Source organism: Mustelus asterias, chromosome 19, assembly GCF_964213995.1.
Source record: "Mustelus asterias chromosome 19, sMusAst1.hap1.1, whole genome shotgun sequence".
NCBI classification, from domain to species: domain Eukaryota; kingdom Metazoa; phylum Chordata; class Chondrichthyes; order Carcharhiniformes; family Triakidae; genus Mustelus; species Mustelus asterias.
The window spans coordinates 56,432,397-56,453,363 of NC_135819.1; the positions used below are offsets into that span (position 1 = coordinate 56,432,397).

General features: G+C 43.9%; 2 protein-coding genes across 3 annotated transcripts in view; one reads left to right on the top strand and one right to left on the bottom strand.

The window, feature by feature from the left end:
* The window catches only part of LOC144507969 (cadherin-related family member 3-like), a 78,376-nt gene extending 75,014 nt beyond the window's left edge, over window positions 1–3,362 (top strand). For both annotated transcript variants that reach the window (XM_078235591.1, XM_078235592.1), the window contains one exon: window positions 1,703–3,362. In XM_078235591.1, the coding sequence (XP_078091717.1) occupies window positions 1,703–1,761 (59 nt within the window). In that variant the 3' untranslated portion in view covers window positions 1,762–3,362. The remainder of the gene's footprint in view (window positions 1–1,702) is intronic.
* Window positions 3,363–15,239: 11,877 nt separating this feature from the next.
* The window catches only part of LOC144507608 (cadherin-23-like), a 74,078-nt gene continuing 68,350 nt past the window's right edge, over window positions 15,240–20,967 (bottom strand). The window contains exon 32 of the mRNA XM_078234762.1: window positions 15,240–15,572. Within this exon, the coding sequence (XP_078090888.1) occupies window positions 15,500–15,572 (73 nt within the window). The 3' untranslated portion in view covers window positions 15,240–15,499. The remainder of the gene's footprint in view (window positions 15,573–20,967) is intronic.

Genomic DNA, 20,967 nt, shown 5'->3' on the forward strand with positions numbered 1-20,967 from the left:
AACAATTCTACCTTTGCCACAGACACAACAGTAATATAATCAAAGGCTAATTTTCTCATGATGTGGAGATGCTGGCATTGGACTGGGGTGGGCACAGTAAGAAGTCTCACAAAACCAGGTTAAAGTCCAACAGGTTTATTAGGAATCACGAGCTTTCAGAGCACTGCTTCTTCATCAGGTGAGTGGAGAGGTAGGTTTCACAAACACAGCATATATAGACAAAGACACAATTGCAAGATAATGGTTGGAATGTGAGTCTTTACAGGTAATCAAGTCTTTTTTCGGGATCTTGTCTGCTTTCTTGATTACCTGAAAAGACTCGCATTCCAACCATTATTTTGCGATTGTGTCTTTGTCTATATATGCTGTGTGACTTTAACCTGGTGTTATGAGACTTCTTACTAATTTTCTCAGGCATTCAAAGAAGCAAATCGAAACTATTTGGTCCATCCTGAATAATCTAAAAGATAAAAGCAAATTATGGCGGATAATGGAATCTGACACAAAAACGGAAAATGCTGGAAAATCTCAGCAGGCCTGGCAGGATCTGTGGAGAGAGAATAGAGCTAATAGGTGAGATGTTTCTGGCCTTCCAGCACGGGCTTCCTGGTAGTGGAAGGCGATGTGCTGTTCACCAGTGGCAGGACTCTCTGCTCCTGCTGCTGTCAATGGGATTTCCCACTGATGTCACCCCAAGCTGGCGGGAAACCCACGGACTGGGGTGCACTGCTGGCAGGACTGGAGAATCCCGCTGGCGTGTACGGCTGGAGAATTCCGGCCAAGGTTTCATGTCTGGATGACCCATCATCAGAGCCCTAATTAATCTAAAAAGGTACAGGCCAGAATTCTCGGGCTGCTCGTGCCAGTGGGATTCTCTGGTCCCGCCGGCAGCACAGCCCCGCCTATGGGTTTCCCACCGGTGTGGGGTGACATCAGTGGGAATTCCAATTGATAGCGACGGGACTAGAATATCCCGCTGTGAGCAAACAACGCACCACCTCCCGCTGGCAGGAAACACACAGCTGGAAGGCCAGAGAATCTCACCCGTCCTCTGGAAGAGCTACACAAAATTCTTGTCTACTCTCATTCATGCCTCAATTATTTCTCTCTCTATTTAATTACATAGAACATACAGCACAGATACAGACCATTCAGAACTGTTGTGCTCAAGAGACTACAGGCCATTCAGTTGGCCAAACAGGCTGACTGGTTCACACAAGCAACCTTCTCTCACCCTACTTCATCTAACCCTATCAGCATATCTTTCTATTCCTTTCTCCCTCTTAAGTTGGGGTAGCACAGAGGCGCAGTGGTTAGCACTGCTGCCTCACAACACCAGGGACCCAGGTTCGATTCCCGGTTTGGGTTACTGTCTGTGCGATCTCCCCTGTCTGCCAGTGGGTTTTCTCCGGGTGCTCCAGTTTCCTCCCACAGTCTGAAAGACATGCTGGTTAGGTGCATTGGCCATGTTAAATTCTCTCTCACTGTAGCCGAACAGGCGCCGGAGTATGTTGACTCGGGGATTTTGACAGTAACTTTATTGCAGTGTTAATGTAAGCCTTCTTGTGACACTGGTAAATAAAAAAAGTTTGTCTAGCTTCCACTAAAATCGATCATATTAGGTAAACTCTTATACACACATTATTATGTGAAACAATTAATTAATACAAGTCTTTAAGTTTATTCTTTCTGTTTTGTTTAGTGTCGGGAAAGGCATATTTATTCAACAGCCAGACTGGACAAACAAGATGGGTGAACTAGAACTCAATACTACAAGAATTAACTCCAGATATAACTTACATCTGTCTTCAATAAGCCATTTTTATCATTTGTACTCTGCACCAAGCCCAAGGATTTCACTTTCAATTCACATGACAGGCTCATAAGATATCGACAGAGACCCTAATGTATTAAAATATTTGCTATAATCAGCCAAAGTATGTAGGTAATTCACTGCTGATGTCAGTAAATCTAAAACCCCACCAATTTACAATATTTAAATGGAGTCATGGGCTGATGTTACAACAGTCTACTCAAATTCCATTTGTCCCCAGTAGGAGTATATGCTTGAGAGCACCGTATGAGGTAGATTCAATTGAAATTTTCCTTTCTAAGTACTTTGGAACATTAGCCGAGTATTTTGAGGTATTAGCCAGCTGCATTCTGCTGTTCAATACTCAGTGACTAATGTGTGGCAGCAGTGTGATATCAGGAAGGAGCTGGCTTTGATTCTTCGGGCTGGATTCTACATTTTCCAGTGGGGTGAGGAAGGTGTGGTCGAAACTGAATGCTCCCACACCTGCTCTCTCCGCTGGTTCCAATCCAGCATCAGCTGGGCCATTAGTAGCTATCCAGCAGGAAGGCTGCACAAAGAAGGGCTCCATGCCCCATTGGGACTATAGGTGTGGACATCAGGCTGCAGAGGGGTAATGCTGCGGACAGGGAGTCAGTCACCGCTACAAGTTTAAATATACCCCGCTCGCTGAATTTCCCCATCTTCTACTGAAAAATCTAAGATGATTTTAAAAATAACAGTCAAAAAGCATGCGCGTGCTGCCACCTTTATCAGCTAAACCTGTTGCACTCAGCCACATGATCCCGATGGTCGACCATCTTTGCCGCCATTGCTCTGCCTCGTCATAACTGCCGTAAAACATTCCCATATCTTTCACGGCCAATGCCTGCAGCAGGCAATGGAAAATTTCAGAAAATTAAGTTGTTAACGAGTTCAACAGCTCGTTAATTAATCATTTTAAAATGGCAGGCTCATTTACATGCCTACTCACCACCTGTAGTTTTGGAGAGTGATGTGGAAACGTCCCAGTCGACATGATATCATCACGTTCTGTCTTACATTCAGCAGGGGCGCGGCCACCTGACTTGTGGATATAAAACCCTGCCCTTGGTATCGGTTCAGTTTGCTGATCACGCCTGCAGTGCTACCATTGCAGGTCCACAATATACTGAATTTGGGGAGGAAGATTTCAAAACCATTGGATTTCAGTTCTGTTTCACTCTATAGCGGCTTCTACTGGAAAATGCAGCACGTAGAGATAAGAATGTAAGAACTAGGAGCAGGAATAGGCCATCTGGCCCCTCGAGCCTGCTTCACCATTCAATAAGATCATGGCTGATCTTTTCGTGGACTCAGCTCCACTTACCCGTCCACTCACCATAACCCTTAGTCCCTTTACTATTCAAAAATGTATCTATCTTTGTTTTAAAAACATTCAATGAGGTAGCCTCAACTATTTCACTGGACAGGGAATTCCACAGATTCACAACCCTTTGGGTGAAGAAGTTTCTCCTCAACTCAGTCCTAAATCTGCTCCCCTTTATTTTGAGGCCATGCCCCTTAGTTCTAATTTGTCTGCACTGTTCTAAGCCTGGAACTGAACAAGTCTACCAACATTTGCTGTGTAGATTCACATAAGGAATGGCCACTTGAGCAAGGAGGTAGAGGGTTGTTAATGTCCATGGAACTGCCTCCAACTGTGAATTATCAGAATTAACAGTGAGGAAAACAAGAGCAAATTATTCACTCCCAGCATTGTTATAATACATTATTGCAAGGTGAGGGACATTAACTGAACCCTGCGGTGACAAGTGGTGTCCCGCAGGGTTCAGTGTTGGGGCCACAGCTGTTCTCTTTATATATTAACGATCTAGATGACGGGACTGGGGGCATTCTGGCCAAGTTTGCCGATGATACAAAGATAGGTGGAGGGGCAGGTAGTATTGAGGAGGTGGGGAGGCTGCAGAAAGATTTAGACAGTTTAGGAGAGTGGTCCAAGAAGTGGCTGATGAAATTCAACGTGGGCAAGTGCGAGGTCGTGCACTTTGGAAAAAAGAATAGAGGCATGGACTATTTTCTAAACGGTGACAAAATTCATAATGCTAAAGTGCAAAGGGACTTGGGAGTCCTAGTCCAGGATTCTCTAAAGGTAAACTTGCAGGTTGAGTCCGTAATTAAGAAAGCAAATGTAATGTTGTCATTTATCTCAAGAGGCTTGGAATACAAAAGCAGGGATGTACTTCTGAGGCTTTATAAAGCACTGGTTAGGCCCCATTTGGAGTACTGTGAGCAATTTTGGGCCCCACACCTCAGGAAGGACATACTGGCGCTGGAGCGGGTCCAGCGGAGATTCACACGGATGATCCCAGGAATGGTAGGCCTGACATACGATGAAAGTCTGAGGATCGTGGGATTATATTCATTGGAGTTTAGGAGGTTGAGGGGAGATCTGATAGAGACTTACAAGATAATGAACGGCTTAGATAGGATGGACGTAGGGAAGTTGTTTCCATTAGCAGGGGAGACTAGGACGCGGGGGCACAGCCTTAGAATAAAAGGGAGTCACTTTAGAACAGAGATGAGGAGAAATTTCTTCAGCCAGAGAGTGGTAGGTCTGTGGAATTCATTGCCACAGAGGGCTGTGGAGGCCGAGACGTTGAGCGTCTTCAAGACAGAAATTGATAAATTCTTGATTTCTCGAGGAATTAAGGGCTATGGGGAGAGAGCGGGTAAATGGAGTTGAAATCAACCCTGATTGAATGGTGGAGTGGACTCGATGGGCCGAATGGCCTTACTTCCGCTCCTATGTCTTATGGTCTTATGGTCTTATCATCGGAAAGATGGATTAGTAGTATTATCGCTAGACTATTAATCCAGCGACTCAACTAATGTTCTAGGGACCTGGGTTCAAATCCCGCCACAACAGATGGTGGAATTTGAATTCAATAAAAAATCTGGAATTAAGAATCTGCTGATGACCATGAAACCATTGCTGATTGTGCGAAAAAACCATCTGGTTCACTAATGTCCTTTAGAACAAATAACAAAGAACAATACAGCACAGGAACAGGCCCTTCGGCCCTCCAAGCCTGTGCTGCTCCCTGGTCCAAACTAGATCATTATTTTGTATCCCTCCATTCCCACTCCGTTCATATGGCTGTCTAGATAAGTCTTAAACGTTCCCAGTGTGTCCGCCTCCACCACCTTGCCTGGCAGCGCATTCCAGGCTCCCACCACCCTCTGTGTAAAATATGTCCTTCTGATATCTGTGTTAAACCTCCCCCCCTTCACCTTGAACCTATGACCCCTCGTGAACGTCACCACCGACCTGGGGAAAAGCTTCCCACCGTTCACCCTATCTATGCCTTTCATAATTTTATACACCTCTATTAAGTCTCCCCTCATCCTCCGTCTTTCCAGGGAGAACAACCCCAGTTTACCCAATCTCTCCTCATAACTAAGCCCCTCCATACCAGGCAACATCCTGGTAAACCTCCTCTGTACTCTCTCCGAAGCCTCCACGTCCTTCTGGTAGTGTGGTGACCAGAACTGGACGCAGTATTCCAAATTTAGGGAAGGAAATCTGCCGTCTTTACCTGGTCTGGCCTACACGTGACTCCAGAGCCACAGCAATGTGGTTGACTTTAAACTGCCCTCCGAAATGGCCTCACAAGCCACTCAGTTCAAGGGCAAGGAAGAATGCTGGCCAGCCAGCGATGGCCATGTCTCACGAATGAATAAAAAAAAACTTTAAATTACATTTTACATACATATTTTTCTTCTCAACATTATTGATTTGCTACTGTTTGTAATTGTGAACAGTTTGTTTGCATGTTTCATATTTTTACACATATACATGAAACACATTTTATAACATCTGAATTGAGAATAGATCCTTTGATTCCAAGCATTGGAAGTGTTTAGTCAACATTTCTTTGGGAGGAGTGGGGAAAGTACTTCCAATTGGAAAGTCTAAAAGAAAAATGGTTCACTTTTGACCTTACTGTGAGGAGAAACATTTATTCATTTATTGGCAAACTTTCCACATTTGGTTTCAAAAAAAAAGGAGCGAGTATTGATCTAATTTTGAACTATTTACTATTGGACTATTTTTGAATTATTTAATTAGTGCCTACCAAATAGGGTGTTGGATAAAAGATGATTCACCTTCTTTCACAATGTTTTTTTGTTTAACTGGAAGATTCAACAGGAAGAAGGTCCGTCGGAATGGTGTTTACTCAGCCATTTATTCCCAGAGTTAGGTTTCATTTTTAATTCCAGTGTCCATGGGCGGGATTTTCTGGCTGTGCTCACTCCAAAATTGGAAAATAGGTCAATGAACCTTTGCATGGTCGCTGCCCCCTGCCCGCTACAATTCGTGTGGTGGGCGGGACAGGAAAATTCCCCTCAATATCACTTAATACTCTCAGTTCCCAGGTAAATATTTATTTACTGTATGAAAAACTTGATTTGATTCGGCATTGAATACCATTTGTCGCAGTGTTTTCTCATCCTCACCACAACTTGCGTGAAGAAATATTTGCCGGATTCACTTCCTGAAGCGCTGGATTGATACAAGTTCCGATTTGATACCTTACAAATTATTCAGAATCTACTTCTTACTGGCAGATGTTATGAATTGTTTGCAATGTCTGCGCTTGTGTTTTTTTTGGAATATGAATAACATGTTCTTGCTATGAATGTGTCATGTCTTGCATTCTTTGGTGACAAATATTCCACAATGTTTATAAACTGATCAATAAACACATGTAATACATTTTCAGTCTATGCTACATACATGCTGGTTTTTCCAGGTACCTACTATTTAATTTGTTTTTAACTATCTCTTTTCCCTTGGTATCAATGTGAATATCGTAACTACTCTGCAAATTGGCCATTTACTTATTTCATGTGGCCAAAAAGTTGACTAAACAGCACTGAGCAAATTTTTACAAGTGATAAGATTAACGCGTGCACAAAGCTCATCTCGTTATTGTATTTCCTTCCCTAACTTCTTAAAAGGTGATGAGTTATCATTAAAATATGTTCTTTAGACTGGGTTCTATGTTGGAAAGTGAACAGTTATTAATTTCAGTTGACAGCAGGATATCCAGCAGTACTTGTCGATTGAAAGGGAAGCCATGATACAGGCATGAAGAGAGCTGGAATTACTGCTGGACCTTGTGCGACAGCCTTGTTGTACAGGATGACTCCACAAAACAATTTGCAACACATTTCAATGCTGGGTCATGGGGCTAGAATCACCATAAGGACGGCGTATCACTTGTAAACTGATCTTGCTGAGAAAATGCTTTGAGTGCTGGAAATCTGTAGAATCAACAGAAAATGCGGGAAACATTTGCCATTTTATTTCCAGTCTAGCCTCTCTGCTTTGCAACCAAAACAGCCCCAATGAAACTTGTGAAACGAGACTTCATCCTTTGACTGGGCAATATATCTTAAAAAGAAACATACTTGCATCTAAAAACAGGAAGTAGTGTTGAACCAACCAACTCAAGAACAGCTCCTTCGCTGCTGCCTTCAGACTTTTGAATGGACGTACCTCGCATTAAGTTGATCTTTCTCTATACCCTAGCTATAACTGTAACACTACATTCGGCACTCTCTCCTTTCATTCTCTATGTACGGTATGCTTTGTCTGTATAGCGTGCAAGAAACAATACCTTTCACTGTATACTAATATATGTGGCAATAATAAATCAAATCAAATCAAAAACAACCTTAGGAGACTCGAGATATTGTCTTGCCTTTTCAGCTACTAGATGTTAGAAAATAGCCAGTTGTTTGGGGACTGGGTGGGTAGGGGTGAGAGTTAGAAACTGAAGCTACATTGAGATAATGCACAGACACTTCCACAGGGGACTTGAAGCCTCCGCTGGAAGAGATCAAGATGAGGAGAGGAATTCTCTTGCCCCAAGTAGGAGATCTAAAACACCAAGTCCACCAGGCACAGAGATACTGTATAGACTGGCTGCTGCAGGATCATCAAACCCCTCATCTCTTCTTTCATTCTTTTGTTGTCAGCAGAGTAACAGGGAGAGCAGGGAGCGGAAGGATGGAGAGAATAAAGAGATGGGGAGAATGGAGAACAGGGTGATGGAGTGAAGGGGAGAGCAGGGTGATGAGGAGAATGAAGAGAGCGAAGTGACGGGAAGATCCAAGCAATGGGGAGAATGGAGGGCTGAATGAGAGGAAGAGCAAAGTGGTGAAGAGCACGGAAAACAGAGTGATGGAGAGAGCAGAGAGATGGGGAGAAAGGAGAACGGAGTGATGGGGAGAGTGGAGTGACGAGGAGAGTAGAAAGTGCAGAGAGCGGGATGACGAGTGATGGGGAGAGCGGACAGGGAAGTGACGGGAGCAGGTAGAAATGACGAGGAGAGTGGGTGACAGGGAGAGTAAGCAGAGAGCAGAGTGATGGGTGATTTAGTGAGTGGGAAAGTGCCATAAGGCAGATGTGGGGAATAGTGAACCTAGAGGTAGGAGTAGGGGGAGAGGGCCTTGGATGGGGAATGGGGGAAGGGCGGTCATCATCAGGTGGGAGTGAGAGCTTGGAAGAGGGAAAATGGTGAGTATTTGGGTGCAATGAAAACAGGAAAATGTATTCTCCCCCAAAGATTTTAAGTATCTAATTTGCGTAAAATCTGAAGTAAATCACGTTTTTTTCAGTGGGAGTTTCAAAATTAGTCACCCACACTCTGTGCATTGCTGAGCGCCTAAGTGTGAATCACTTCAGAAATCAGGAGGCAAGGCCTATTCCTGCTGGAGAGGCTCTCAGCATAAGGCTGAGCGGGCCGAGATCAGTGTATGCACAGTAGCCCCGCACTGTCGGCCTCTCGATTGCTGGCCAACTCAATTGCTAGCCAGCCCCGCGACACCGCATCACCTGCCCTACACCCAGCGACCACCCCCCCTCCCCCCCCCCCCCCCCCCCCCCCACCCCCCTCCCCACCTCCAAACAAGCAAGGCCTGATCGCTGGTCTCCCAGTCATGTCTAGGCCAGCCTTGACCACCCCCCCCACCCCCCCAGCCTGCCTCGATCTCCCCGTCCCCCCTAGCCTAATTTCACCCCCCCCCCCTCCGCTGCAGTGCCGACCCCCATCCTGCAACCCTAACCCCCCCCAGCAGGCTGACACCCCCAACACCCTGGTGGCCAGCCCTGATCGCTGGCCTCCCTCCCTCCCTCCTCCACCATCCCGACTGCAGAGTGGCAATGGGACTCTCCACCCCCACAGATCCCATCAGGCCCCATCCCCTTGGCATTGCCCGATACCCGATGGGCAGTGCCAAGGTGCCCCCTGTGCATTGCACTTTGCCCTTTGGGCAGTGCCAGGGAGCCCGGGCTGGCACTGCCAAAGTGGCAATGCCCAAGGAGCACCCCCCCGGACGCCTGGCTCTCTGGGGAGCCCTGATTGCCCCCACTTCACTCCAGCGGGGTCAGGCTGCTAGTTCCCTGCTAGTGGGGAGCTACTGTAAACCCTGCTGGAGTGAAATACTCTTGGCGGGGGTGGAGAGGCTAGCAGGTCTGGAGACTTCAGTCCTGGGCCCGCTAATTATATTTAAATTATATTTAAATCATTGGTTGAATATATAATGCAGCTCCGCGGCGCAGAGCTGACTGCGCTGGAAATCCGGTTCTGGGAGAGGCACTCAGGCTCGGCCATCCAGCGAAAATTGTGCGAATTGGCCGCTGTTAGAGCCTCACGGCCCGCTGCGCTAAAAAAGCAGCAGGATGGAAGAATCACTCCCAGGATCTCCAATATGCAAGAGAGTGTTGAGGGGTTGATTTTTTGTGTCAGTAAGAGAGAGATGTGTGCCCATGTGTAAGAGAGAGATGTGTGCCTGTGGTGAACCATAGATGGTTACCACTATGGGTACTGAACCATAGATGGTTAGCACTATGGGTACTTGTACATATGTTACTGTTGTCACTGTTGGGGTTAGGGTTGGGGGTTCTACCTGTTGGTATTGTTCTGTGGTACACTCCGGTTGGCTCCGCCTACCTGTAGGAGTATAAAGGTCACTGCACTGCCGGGTGACCCTTTAGTCTCGGATTGTATTGTTATATAGTATGCTCCATTCTTGTTACTAATAAAAGCCTTTATTTCCCGGGTACGATCCAGCCTCCTGAGTGATTTAATCGCGCATCAGTGCCCATGTGTAAGAGAGAGATGTGCCCATGTGTAAGAGAGAGATGTGTGTACAAAAGAGGTGTGTGTGTGTGTCTTAAGAGAGAGATTGTGAGTGTGCAAAAAGGATTGTGCCTGCATGTGAGTATGTATGAGAGAGATGTGTGAATGTGTAAGGGAGATGTGCATGCACGTGTCTGCAAGAGAGAGGTGTTGTAAGAGAGGTAAGAGAGACAGGTGCATGTGTGTGCCAGAAAGAGAGAGCTCTGTGTATGTAAGAGAGAGATGAGTGTGGTATAGAGAGGCGAGTGTGCGTAAGAGAGAAGAGTGTGTGTGAGAGAGGGAGAGGTCTGTGAAAGGGAGGTGTTTGTGTCAGTGTATATACTCGCATTGTCTGCACCTATAAAGACGTGATTACCTGTTAAGACTCGCATTCCAACCATTATCTTGTAATTGAGTTTGTGTCTATATATGCCCTGTTTGTGAAACAAATCCTGCACTCACCTGATGAAGGGGCAGCGCTCTGAAAGCTCATGCTACCAAATAAACCTGTTGGATTTTAACCTGGTGTTGTGAGACTACTTACTGTATATATGTGTAAGAGAGAGAGGTGAGTGTGTGTGTCTGTCTGCGTCTGAGAGGTGAGTGTTTGTGAGAATGAGGTGTGTGTTTGTGTTCAATATGAGAATCCAATCTTCCAGCAGCACTCCTCCCATTAAAAATGACTGATAGGTAAGACTTGAGTACTTTTTCTCATCATAAAATGTTTTAATTGTAATAAATCTACATGTTAAGGAAGTAGAAAATACTTCCTTAAATTAGATTTTTGTATGTTTGCACGTATTGCGCAGAAACAATCTTTTTTTGTTGATTAACTCTTCAATACAATAAGAATGTTTCTCAGGGTTTCCGACAGTACTCTTGGGTGATCCAAAGGATTCCATGGCTGGAAAAGTTTGGGAAACCCTGCTCTAACCAGAGAATGATCTGACCCGCCTCCTTCCTCCCCTCCACCACCGATCTGAGTCAGAGAGCCGTTGGAAGCTCTGAACTCGCTCTTCAGCAGCTGGAGCGCCCGATTCAGACTTTTATTCAGCAGGTCCATTTCAGCACGATTCCGGACCAGCGAACACGGCGGTAAAGGGGGAAATGCTGATAAAGTTGGGCGGGCAGTTCATTAATTCAATTGAAATACATGCAAATACATTTAAATCGCTGTTGCGCCCGTTTCAGGCGCGAAGCGGATCGTAGCCATTCCCGGGTTTCGGTAAAGTGGCCATCTGCGCCGACGTGGGCGCAGATCGCGTTAATGGCCTCACACCTGACTTTACCATGTTTTTGCGCCCGTTTTTGGGCACGACACAATGGTAAAACACGGCCCATAGTGTCATGCCCAGTGAAGACACGTCCTATTCGTAACATGGGCTCCATGCAATGTCTTTAATGTAGAGCTGAACAGTAACAGGTGGCTAAAATGGCTGCTGAAGTTCAGATGACTTTTGCAATTTCTGCCTCAGGTCTCTGGAATGTTCCTGATTAAATAACCAGGGGTCAGAACCTCCTCCTTGGATGGACATACCAAGATGAAACTTAGTTAGGTGATTTACACCTGTATTTCTTGTGAAGTCACCTGAAACTCAAAATCTATAGACCCCGAGACTACCTGGCTCCAAGCTTGAAACTCACAAAGGGAGCTGTCGAGAAGGCAGTTCATCACAAGTAGATGTGAATAGACTCCGCCATCCATTCCCCATTGTGTAACTGTGGTGTCGAGCTTCGAACAATTCTGGGTGGTCAATTAAAGTATTTGACCTGGTCATAGCAAATCTATCAACCCAAGTACCAGAGGGAGACTGGTCAGTCTACATGGAGCGCCACCTGCAGGACATCAGCAGCAGAAAAAGGCAATAGAGCCACATCTTTTCAAAATCTAGAGACTGTTGCTGTTTTAAAAGTCTCCCAGCTTGGTCCCTATTCCAAATCAACAAGTACAGAAACTTGACCTCATGGTAAGGAAACACAAGTAAGCAATTAATTGGAAAAAACCATCTCGTTGAGGGAATCCCCCAACAACTCTGACATACAACTCTGGCTATTTGAATCAACCTAAATTAAAGGGGGAATTTAGTTGATTCCCGCAGTGGACGTGAGATTGGGGGGGGGGGGGGGGGGGGGCGGGGGCAGCGGGTGGCAGACGGCACAAATGTCCATTGACCTCTGGCAGGATTTTCTGGTCTTGGGGTGAGTGTGGCTGGAAAATCCTGCTCTAAGTCTTCAGGATTGAAAAATGCCTTCTTCAATGGGCCTGCATTGAGTGTTCTTCCAACAATGGGCCAACCGCGTGACCTATGAACTACTACTTTGTTTACAACTTGTAACAGTGCACTAATCTCTCTAACTGCATTTGTGTTTGTGTGTGTGCACATGCATGTGCTGAATGATTGACATGGCATTAGACTTTTGGGGTGAAAGTGCAAATAAATAATCTTCTTTCACTTAAACCCACAAAAGCTTGCTGCTGGTTGTTCAAAACTTGGCCATACACTCAGGGGTTGGGAAGTACACACACCTTGCTTTCCAAACATACACTACAGCCATAAGAAAAAAATAATAAACATGGTTTTGGTTCTCTCCTATTCCTGCCTGTATTAATAGGTATAAATAACAGGCTCAAACAGGAATGATCAGAGGTGAGTAGATGTCCAATCAGCTTTGCCAAATTAAATGTCAGCAATTCTGTTCCAACAGTAGAGTATAAATGAAGATATAATTTTTATTGTATATATTACTGTACCAAATCTTGAAACATTGTATGTTTATGCCATAATCCATCATAAGAAACATAGATATAAATTTGTGTTAATTTGAACACAAGAGAAAATGATCTTGTCACCCAGTAATTGCCAATGATTTCTATCCATCACAACCATTTCCGCTGCCCAGTCTCACTGTTGTACATGTACCAGTTTCCTGAATCTAAGACAGACAAGTTAATAGCATCCTGTATTTGACGTCCAAACTAAATGATATGTAGAATTGTTACTATTGCAGAAAATTGCAGAAAATCTCCAGTAGTTACTGACAGCTCAAATTGTACAACGTAATTCACAGAATCGTTACCTGATGGTCTCTTGCTTGTCCATCAAATGATACCGGCAATCAAAACTGAAATATGGATTGTAAACCAAATCTGACTTGCTAAACAAAGTAATCTATATGCTTTTTGCTGCCCCACTATTTCTGTAGATATTTCAAAAAAATAACACAATCAAAACTCGAGAAATGCCTTTTCAGACTTTTCCTGTTCGTCATTTGTCATGTCGGAAAAGCAGCCAGCATAATCAAGGACCCCACACACCCCGGACATTCTCTCTTCCACCTTCTTCCGTCAGGAAAAATATACAAAAGTCTTAGGTCACGTACGAACCGACTCAAGAACAACTTCTTCCCTGCTGCCAACAGACTTTTGAATGGACCTATCTTATATTAAGTTGATCTTTCTCTACATCCTAGCGATGACTGTTACACGACATTCTGCACTCTTTCCTTTCCTTCTCCCCATGTACTCTATGAATGGTATGTTTTGCCTGTATAGCGCGCAAGAAACAATAGTTTTCACTGTATCCCAATACATGTATCAATAACAAATCAAATTAAATAATTTCTTATCCACAGCCCTTTAAATCTAAATAATGATGGTGGGAAAACACTGGACCCATTACTGAGCCAATAGAATAAAATGGCAATACTGTCATAACGAGTGGAAACTGAGCTTGATCCAAAAGAATGAAAAAGAGTCTGAGTATCTTGATGTTTATCTGAAGAAGGATGGGATTTGAAAGATGGAATTTGTCATTTATATCGGGTACAATTCCACTCAGCTTCAAGAAACACGCCATAATATTCCTAACTCTCATTCCTTTCAGTTACCCCTCACAAATTCTCCACAGTTGAGTTGAGACGTCTCATTTGCCATTATACAATCCCCTCGCCACAAATAGTGTTGACGGATTTGCAGACCACGACTCAATTCTGGAGGATAAATGATGTGTTATCCCATCAGCTGTATGTTCCCTCCCTGCAATTCTATCAGTTACCGTTATTAATCAATATAAAAATAAACTTTAGTTCTTTGATTAAAGAGTGGGACTGGCCAGGAAAGCTGCATAACTTTCAATTGTAACTGACCATAGTTGACACTGGTTCCTACTCCCTCAGTGCCTCATTCTCCACCTCATGTTCAAATCTCTCCAAGGCCTCACCCTTTCTCAAAACTACTCCAGCTCATCAAACTGTGGCCTCCTGTGTATCACATTCCTTTGCCTTGCCGCCCGGCCAAAGCTTCCTTGAACTTCTCAACCTTTCTCTCCTCTTTATAACATGCTTTTTAACATTCGATAACACTCAGTGATGTGCCTTACATTTTTCTACATTGAAGGCGTTATATAAATATAGACTGCTTCCATCCAATGGGAGAGTGAGGCACTCTTACAAAACTTTTACTTTGGCCTATCGGCAGAAGTTCATTGGAAGAGGTGAAAAGGAATGATCCTTGATTGTGAACTGAAAGTATTGATCATTTAATGAAAGCGTTCACTCCTCGTGTGGCAGCAGTGAAAATGTTCTGAGTTGTTTGGAATTGAAATGTAAAATACACAAAAGTTAAAGCACACAATTTTCTGGCTGCGCTCACCCCAAAACCGGAAAATCCCGCCTGAGGTCAACGGACTTTTCCATGGTCCGCCCTTGTTTGCTACAATTCCCGTGGTGGGTGGAATGGGAAAATTCGCCTTATAGGGACTAAAGAAAATCAAACCCAATGTCATTCCAAGTCGCAAACATATTCGGAGAACTTGCAGTGAACATTATGAACTGTTAAAAAAAATTCCCAATTTTCCGAGCTCAGTTTCTGTTGCACAATCGATTCACCAGGTGCCCCTTGGATGCATCGTTACTCAAACATAATCAATGGAAAATATCATGTGATCTATTTCCCTTACTTGCTTGGCTTCACAATATGTCCACCTATTTGTGGAATGTGCATCTGCCCCTCAATGCCTTCACTCTTTGATCAGCACTGAAAAGGACAGGTGCTAAATGCAACTGGATCCTGATTCAAATTCCACTTGCCCAACCCAGTTATTGCTGTTGTCAAGGGCCTCACATTGGCAAGGGCTTGAGGGAAAAGGTTTTATTAGCCGCTAGATGAAGGTGTGAACAAAATTCGACAAGGGAAGATACCAATAATGATGATGTAAACAGGTTATTTAAAGTATGAACACAGAACTGCAGGATATAAGTTTAACAATACTGATCCTCAAATGAGACAAGAAGACGTTTATTCTCAGAGTGGGGAATGATAAATTTCTCTCCAAAGTGAATTGTATCACTGAACCGCAAAGTTAATATTCGATGTGCTTGATGCAGAGGTCAACGTAGACAGAGTGTGCACTAAGTGTTGCAAAGTCAAATAATAATTGCATTCATAAAACGCTTTGTCACTTGATCCTGGAGAAATCTTCCTTTATTGTGGAGAAATGAATGCATCCGGCCGTGCTTATGGCATTACCTCATCTGGAGGCAGAGACTGTCCCAGGATGGATCTCGGCTGTTTTGTGACTGATTGAGTCCTGAAATACAAAACCTCATTGAGTATTCACAAGTTATGACAAATTCTTCAGAGAATACATAAAGGATAGATGGTACCTCTTTCACCGTCCAATCATTTAGTTCAGACTAATGTTCTAAAACATTGCATGCTATTTAAATAAATCACGGAAAGTGTCAGGCCAAGTTAAAAGGCTGATTAAAAAGCATACACTTTATAAAAGTAGGGAAGTTAGGCTTAACCAATAGAAATTACTGTTTAGGCATCAGCTGGATTATTGTATCCAATGAATTCAGTTGATCTGAGTATAATAACCAAAGTAAATTCAGTAGGAGGGTCAAGCAATGAGAATTAAGAGAGATTCTGAGATAAAAGTGGAAGAGGGGAAGAGGAAGAGGATATTGGACAGAATGAGACTATTGAAGAGGATGTAGAGTAACACTAGCTGAAACCTAGGCATTAAGTATCGCTCATTTTTGTTACAGTTTAACTCTGTACCCAATTATATCTGAATTATATTGTTCGCATACCTTTAATTATACAATAAATTCATTCATGAAGAACTCTCAGCCTAAGCATTGTCATTCTAAGTTGATTTTCCAGAAGCTCAAAGAAAGCAGCTATTTTATTCTATTGCTGGAGGCAATGTAATGCTGCCACCAACTGCATGTTAATGGGGGGGAAAATTTTTATGACATGCACATGTTCACCCTGACGAACATATACACAAACCGTATCTATTGCTACTTAAGTAGATTCAATACAAAAGGGCACATCACTAAAGAATTTGTCCTTGTGTTCCTTCAAATAAGTTTGAAAAATTATGAAAAGGAAAAAGTGTTCCATCACAACGCTACCATCAGAGGAAATTCGACATATTTCACATGTACAGATTGCAGAACCCAGTTCCAGCTCAAAATATTATAGTCCGGCGGGGGGAGGGGGAGGAACACACAAATTCCAAGCACATGAAAGTGCAATGAGATTTTCATTAACAAGAGTTTTCTTCACACAAGATTGACATCGAACATCGAACAGTACAGCACAGGAACAGGTCCTTCGGCCCATAATGTTGTGCTGAACATGATATAAAATTAAACTAATCCCTTCTGCCTGCCCTTGGTCAATGTTCCTCTATTCCTTGCATGTTCATGTGCTTATCTGAAAGCCCCTTAAACGCCCCTGTTGTATGTGCCTGCACCACCACCCCTGGCGAGGAAAAATAATTCAAGAACATAATGAAGTGAAAGTCAGCAAATCTTGGATAATTTTGCATACTGGTGTGTTTGTGAAAATTTATTATGCGGGATCCATTTTATTTTTATTTTTATTTGTTAATAGATGTTACTATATGTGGTGAACCATTGTTGGTTCCCACCAAGTAGTGCTGAGCCATGGTCTGGCCAGTACTATGAGTCTGTATATATGTTACTGTTGGGGTTAGGGTTGGGCTGTTCTACCTGTTAATATAGTCCTTATGGTACACCCCAGTCGGCTCCGCCTCCTGGGAGAGGTATAAAGGTCACTGCTCTGCCTGGTGACCCTTTAGTCTGGGATCGTATACTGTATATGGTAGCTCTGTTATTGTTGGCAATAAAAGCCTTTATTTCCCGAGTACATCTAGCCTCTCGTGTGTTATATAGCGCATCACTATACTCAAGTTCACTTGCAACATCTTACATATTTGTTCTTTAGGTAAGGAGAACCTGTAAGGACTGTGGACCAACAATCAGAATCAAGAAATCCAAAGTTATGGACTTAGACACAGAGACTCCAACATCCATCTACATTGACAAGCTCACTCTGGAGGTGTTCGACAACATCACATATCTTGGATGAAGAATTACCAGCAACCTGTCCTTTGATGTCGAAATCAGCACCAGGATTGCCAAGGTCACAGTTGGCCTGTCCAAGTTAAAAAATGGGGTGTGGACCAACAGCAAACTAACTGAAAATACAGAGCTCTCTGTGTACCCCAGGTTTGTGCTCAGAGCACCGCCCGTTACAGCAGTGAGGCATGGACAATGAGAAAAGCAGCTAAACAGCTTCCTCCTCTGCTGCCTCTGATGAATGTTGGGCACCTCCTGTCAGACAGAGTTGTCAAATATGGATGTACACCAGTGTGCAGGGTTCCCCAGCGTGTTTGCCCTTGAGTCAGTTGCGAGTCTGTTGACTTGGCCATGTGAGCTGAATGAATGATGACCACCTGCCAAAGGCATGCTCAAAGGCGAGCTTGCCATTGGCATGAGACTAACAGGTCACCCGGTCTGCAATAAAAGGATGCCTGTAAATGAGTCTTAAGTTCACCACAATCAGAGTCGTTATGTGGGAAGTGTTAGCTGCTGACCGGAATCACCTGGCGACAAGCAATCAGGAAGGACATGGATAAAGTCAAGGGGAAGGGAAAGGACCAGATGTTGGAAAAGCCCACCAGAAGGGAAAAAAAACAGCAGCACCCTCGGGCCAGTTGCTATTTATCTGTTCCAGCTGCATAAGTGACTCATGAATCGACTTCTACAGCCACAAGAGGCAATGACAGATACCCTGGATACAGTCCATTGTCTCCCAAGATGGATGGATGTCATCATAGGTTTGGAATAGTCCTTTGTGGAAGAGAATGTTAAAACGCATTGCTGGTGCTAAGGATAGTTGATGTCGACAACATAACGTATTTGAAAAGAGGAAATTTGTGTAAGCTTGACCTTTTGGGCCACTAAAGTGCAATCAGATTCAGAAAAAAGGGAGAATTTTCAAAGTGAACTATTCACAACAGTAGTGAACTGCAATAAAAAAACATCATGAGTTTGTTTTGCTACTGGTGTACAGCACTGAAATGAAACTGGGCAGATTAATTCTTTCAGAGTACCGAATGTCTTGAAATTTGCACATTCGTCAACGACCAAAAATGATTTTCTTCAAGAACATTGTGTTTTCTGGGTATGGGTTGTCTAATATCTACTGCAAATAATTTTCCACAATTTCCTGCTTATCTCTGCCATTGGCAAGGATCATCCTGTGCAACATCCACTCTCTCTAGGATAACTCCATTAAGGTCACAGGGTGCATGGCTTCTAACTTTTCCTACCCATGTTCTGGGTCTAATCCCTTTGTAAATGTTATGTTGTGATGTTATGATTCTGGACACTCTTGCCAGGCTGTTTTTTGGAGCTCCCTAAGCTATCCAATCTCGACGACAGAACTCCCCCCGGTGGTCTGTTCAATGATGAACGTAGCCTACAAGGCTTTATTGAAACTGTGGTGAGCACCTATTCTTGATTTACAATGTGGCCTCATTATCCAGGGTGTGAGTAAATAATCCCCCCTCTCCAATCAGGCCTCCCAGGCTGCGGGACTGTCGCCAAGAGTGACTCCCTTACTGAGTGGCAAACTCAGCTTCTTCACACCTCACCTGTATGAAAAGTCTTGTCTACCTACCACTTGATTTACTCTGAAAACCAGCACACTTAATTCTTAATTATTTGGGGGAGGCGATGGCCTAGTGGTATTATCACTAGTCTGTTAATCCAGAAACTCAGCTGATGCTCCGGGGACCTAGGTTCAAATCTGGCCACGGCAGTTAGTGGAATATGCATACAATAAAAAATATCTGGAAGTAAAAGTCTAATGATGACCATGAAAATCATCGTTGATTGTTGGAAAAACCCATTTGGTTCACTAATATCCTTTAGGGAAGGAAATCTGCCGTCCTTACCCGGTCTGGCCTACATGTGACTCCTGATTCACAGCAATATGGTTGATACTCAACTCCTCTGAAATGGCCTCGCAAGCCACTCAGTTGTATCAGTGATTCAAGAAGGCAGCTCACCACCACCTTCTCAAGGGCAATTAAGGATGGGCAATAAATACTGGCCAGCCAACGATGCCCATGTCCCACAAATGAATAAAAAAACTTCTAAATCCATTCAAACATTTAAAAAGAAAACCGGTTGATTCACAGGAAGATTTAACTAGGGTTTCCACCTCTGGACTTCAGCACAGAAGCCAGTGGCACTACAGATGCACCATAGAAAGCACCTTCTGGTTGCATCACAGCTTGGTCTGGCTCCTGCTCTGTCCAAGACCGCAAGAAACTACAAAGGGGGCGACATGGTTAGCACTGCTGCCTCACAGTGCCAGCGACACAGATTTGGTTCCTGCCTTGGGCCACTGTCTGTGTGGAGTCTGCACATTCTCCCCGTGTCTGTGTGGTTTCCTTCGGGTGCTCCGGTTTCCTCCCACAGTCCGAAAGACATGCTGGTTAGGTGGATTGGCCATTCTAAATTGCCCTTTAGGGGGACTAGCTAGGGTAAATGCATGGGGTTGTAGGGATAGGGCCTGGGTGGGATTGTGGTTGCTGCAGATGTGATGGGCTGAATGGCCTCCTTCTGCACTGTATGATTCTATGTAAATGAAGCCCAGTCCATCACGCAAACCAGCCTCCCATCCATTGACACTCTCTACACTTCCCATTGCTTTGGAAAAGCAGCCAGCATAATCAAGGACCCCACGCACCCCAGACATACTCCCTTCCACCTTCTTCCATCGGGAAAAAGATACAAAAGTCTGAGATCACATACCAACTGACTCAAGAACAGCTTCTTCCCTGCTGCCATCAGACCTTTGAATGGACCTACTTCACATTAAGTTGATCTTTCTCTACACCCTGGCTATGACTGTAACACTATATTCTGCACCCTCTCCTTTACATCTCTATGTACAGTATGCTTTGTCTGTATAGCGCGCAAGAAACAATACTTTTCACTGTATCCTAATACATGTGGCAATAATAAATCAAATCAACATCAAATCTTTCTACAGGCAATGTTTCCTGAGGTGGAAATGCAGGAAAATACCGGGCCGAGTTAGACCAGAGCCACATTACTCCGTGTACATGCAGCAGGGTGGACAGATGGGTAGAAGAAGATTTTTACAGGCATTTTTGAGACATCGCACATTACATTTCTTTCAGGTTCTCTGCTCTGCCTGAAGTGGGGTGCATTTGGGAAGAAAAATCCAGGCCCAAATTTTAGGTATTAAAAATAAACCACCTGACCTTTTTTTTCATTTGAAGCCATTTTGAGTGATTTGTGAGGAAAAGCTATCAGGCGACCAGATTATTCAATTATAAGACGATGGATGTGACAGAAAAGAATGAGGTAATGTTTTGCAGAAGCAAAATGCTGACAGACAAAGAGGTTTTTTAACAAGACCGTATTACAGAACACCGACTCTGATTGAATAATAGCATTTCAGAATTTACTCCTCACTCATTAACTCACAAGGATCAGGCAGTCAGGGGAGCGGGGGGAGGTGGGGTGGGAATGATCATTAAGGGAATGAAATACTCTGCTTTTGTGGCTGAGGAATCCTCATTTCCTGAGTACAGAGCAAAAGGAAAATGGATTGAGATCCTAGGC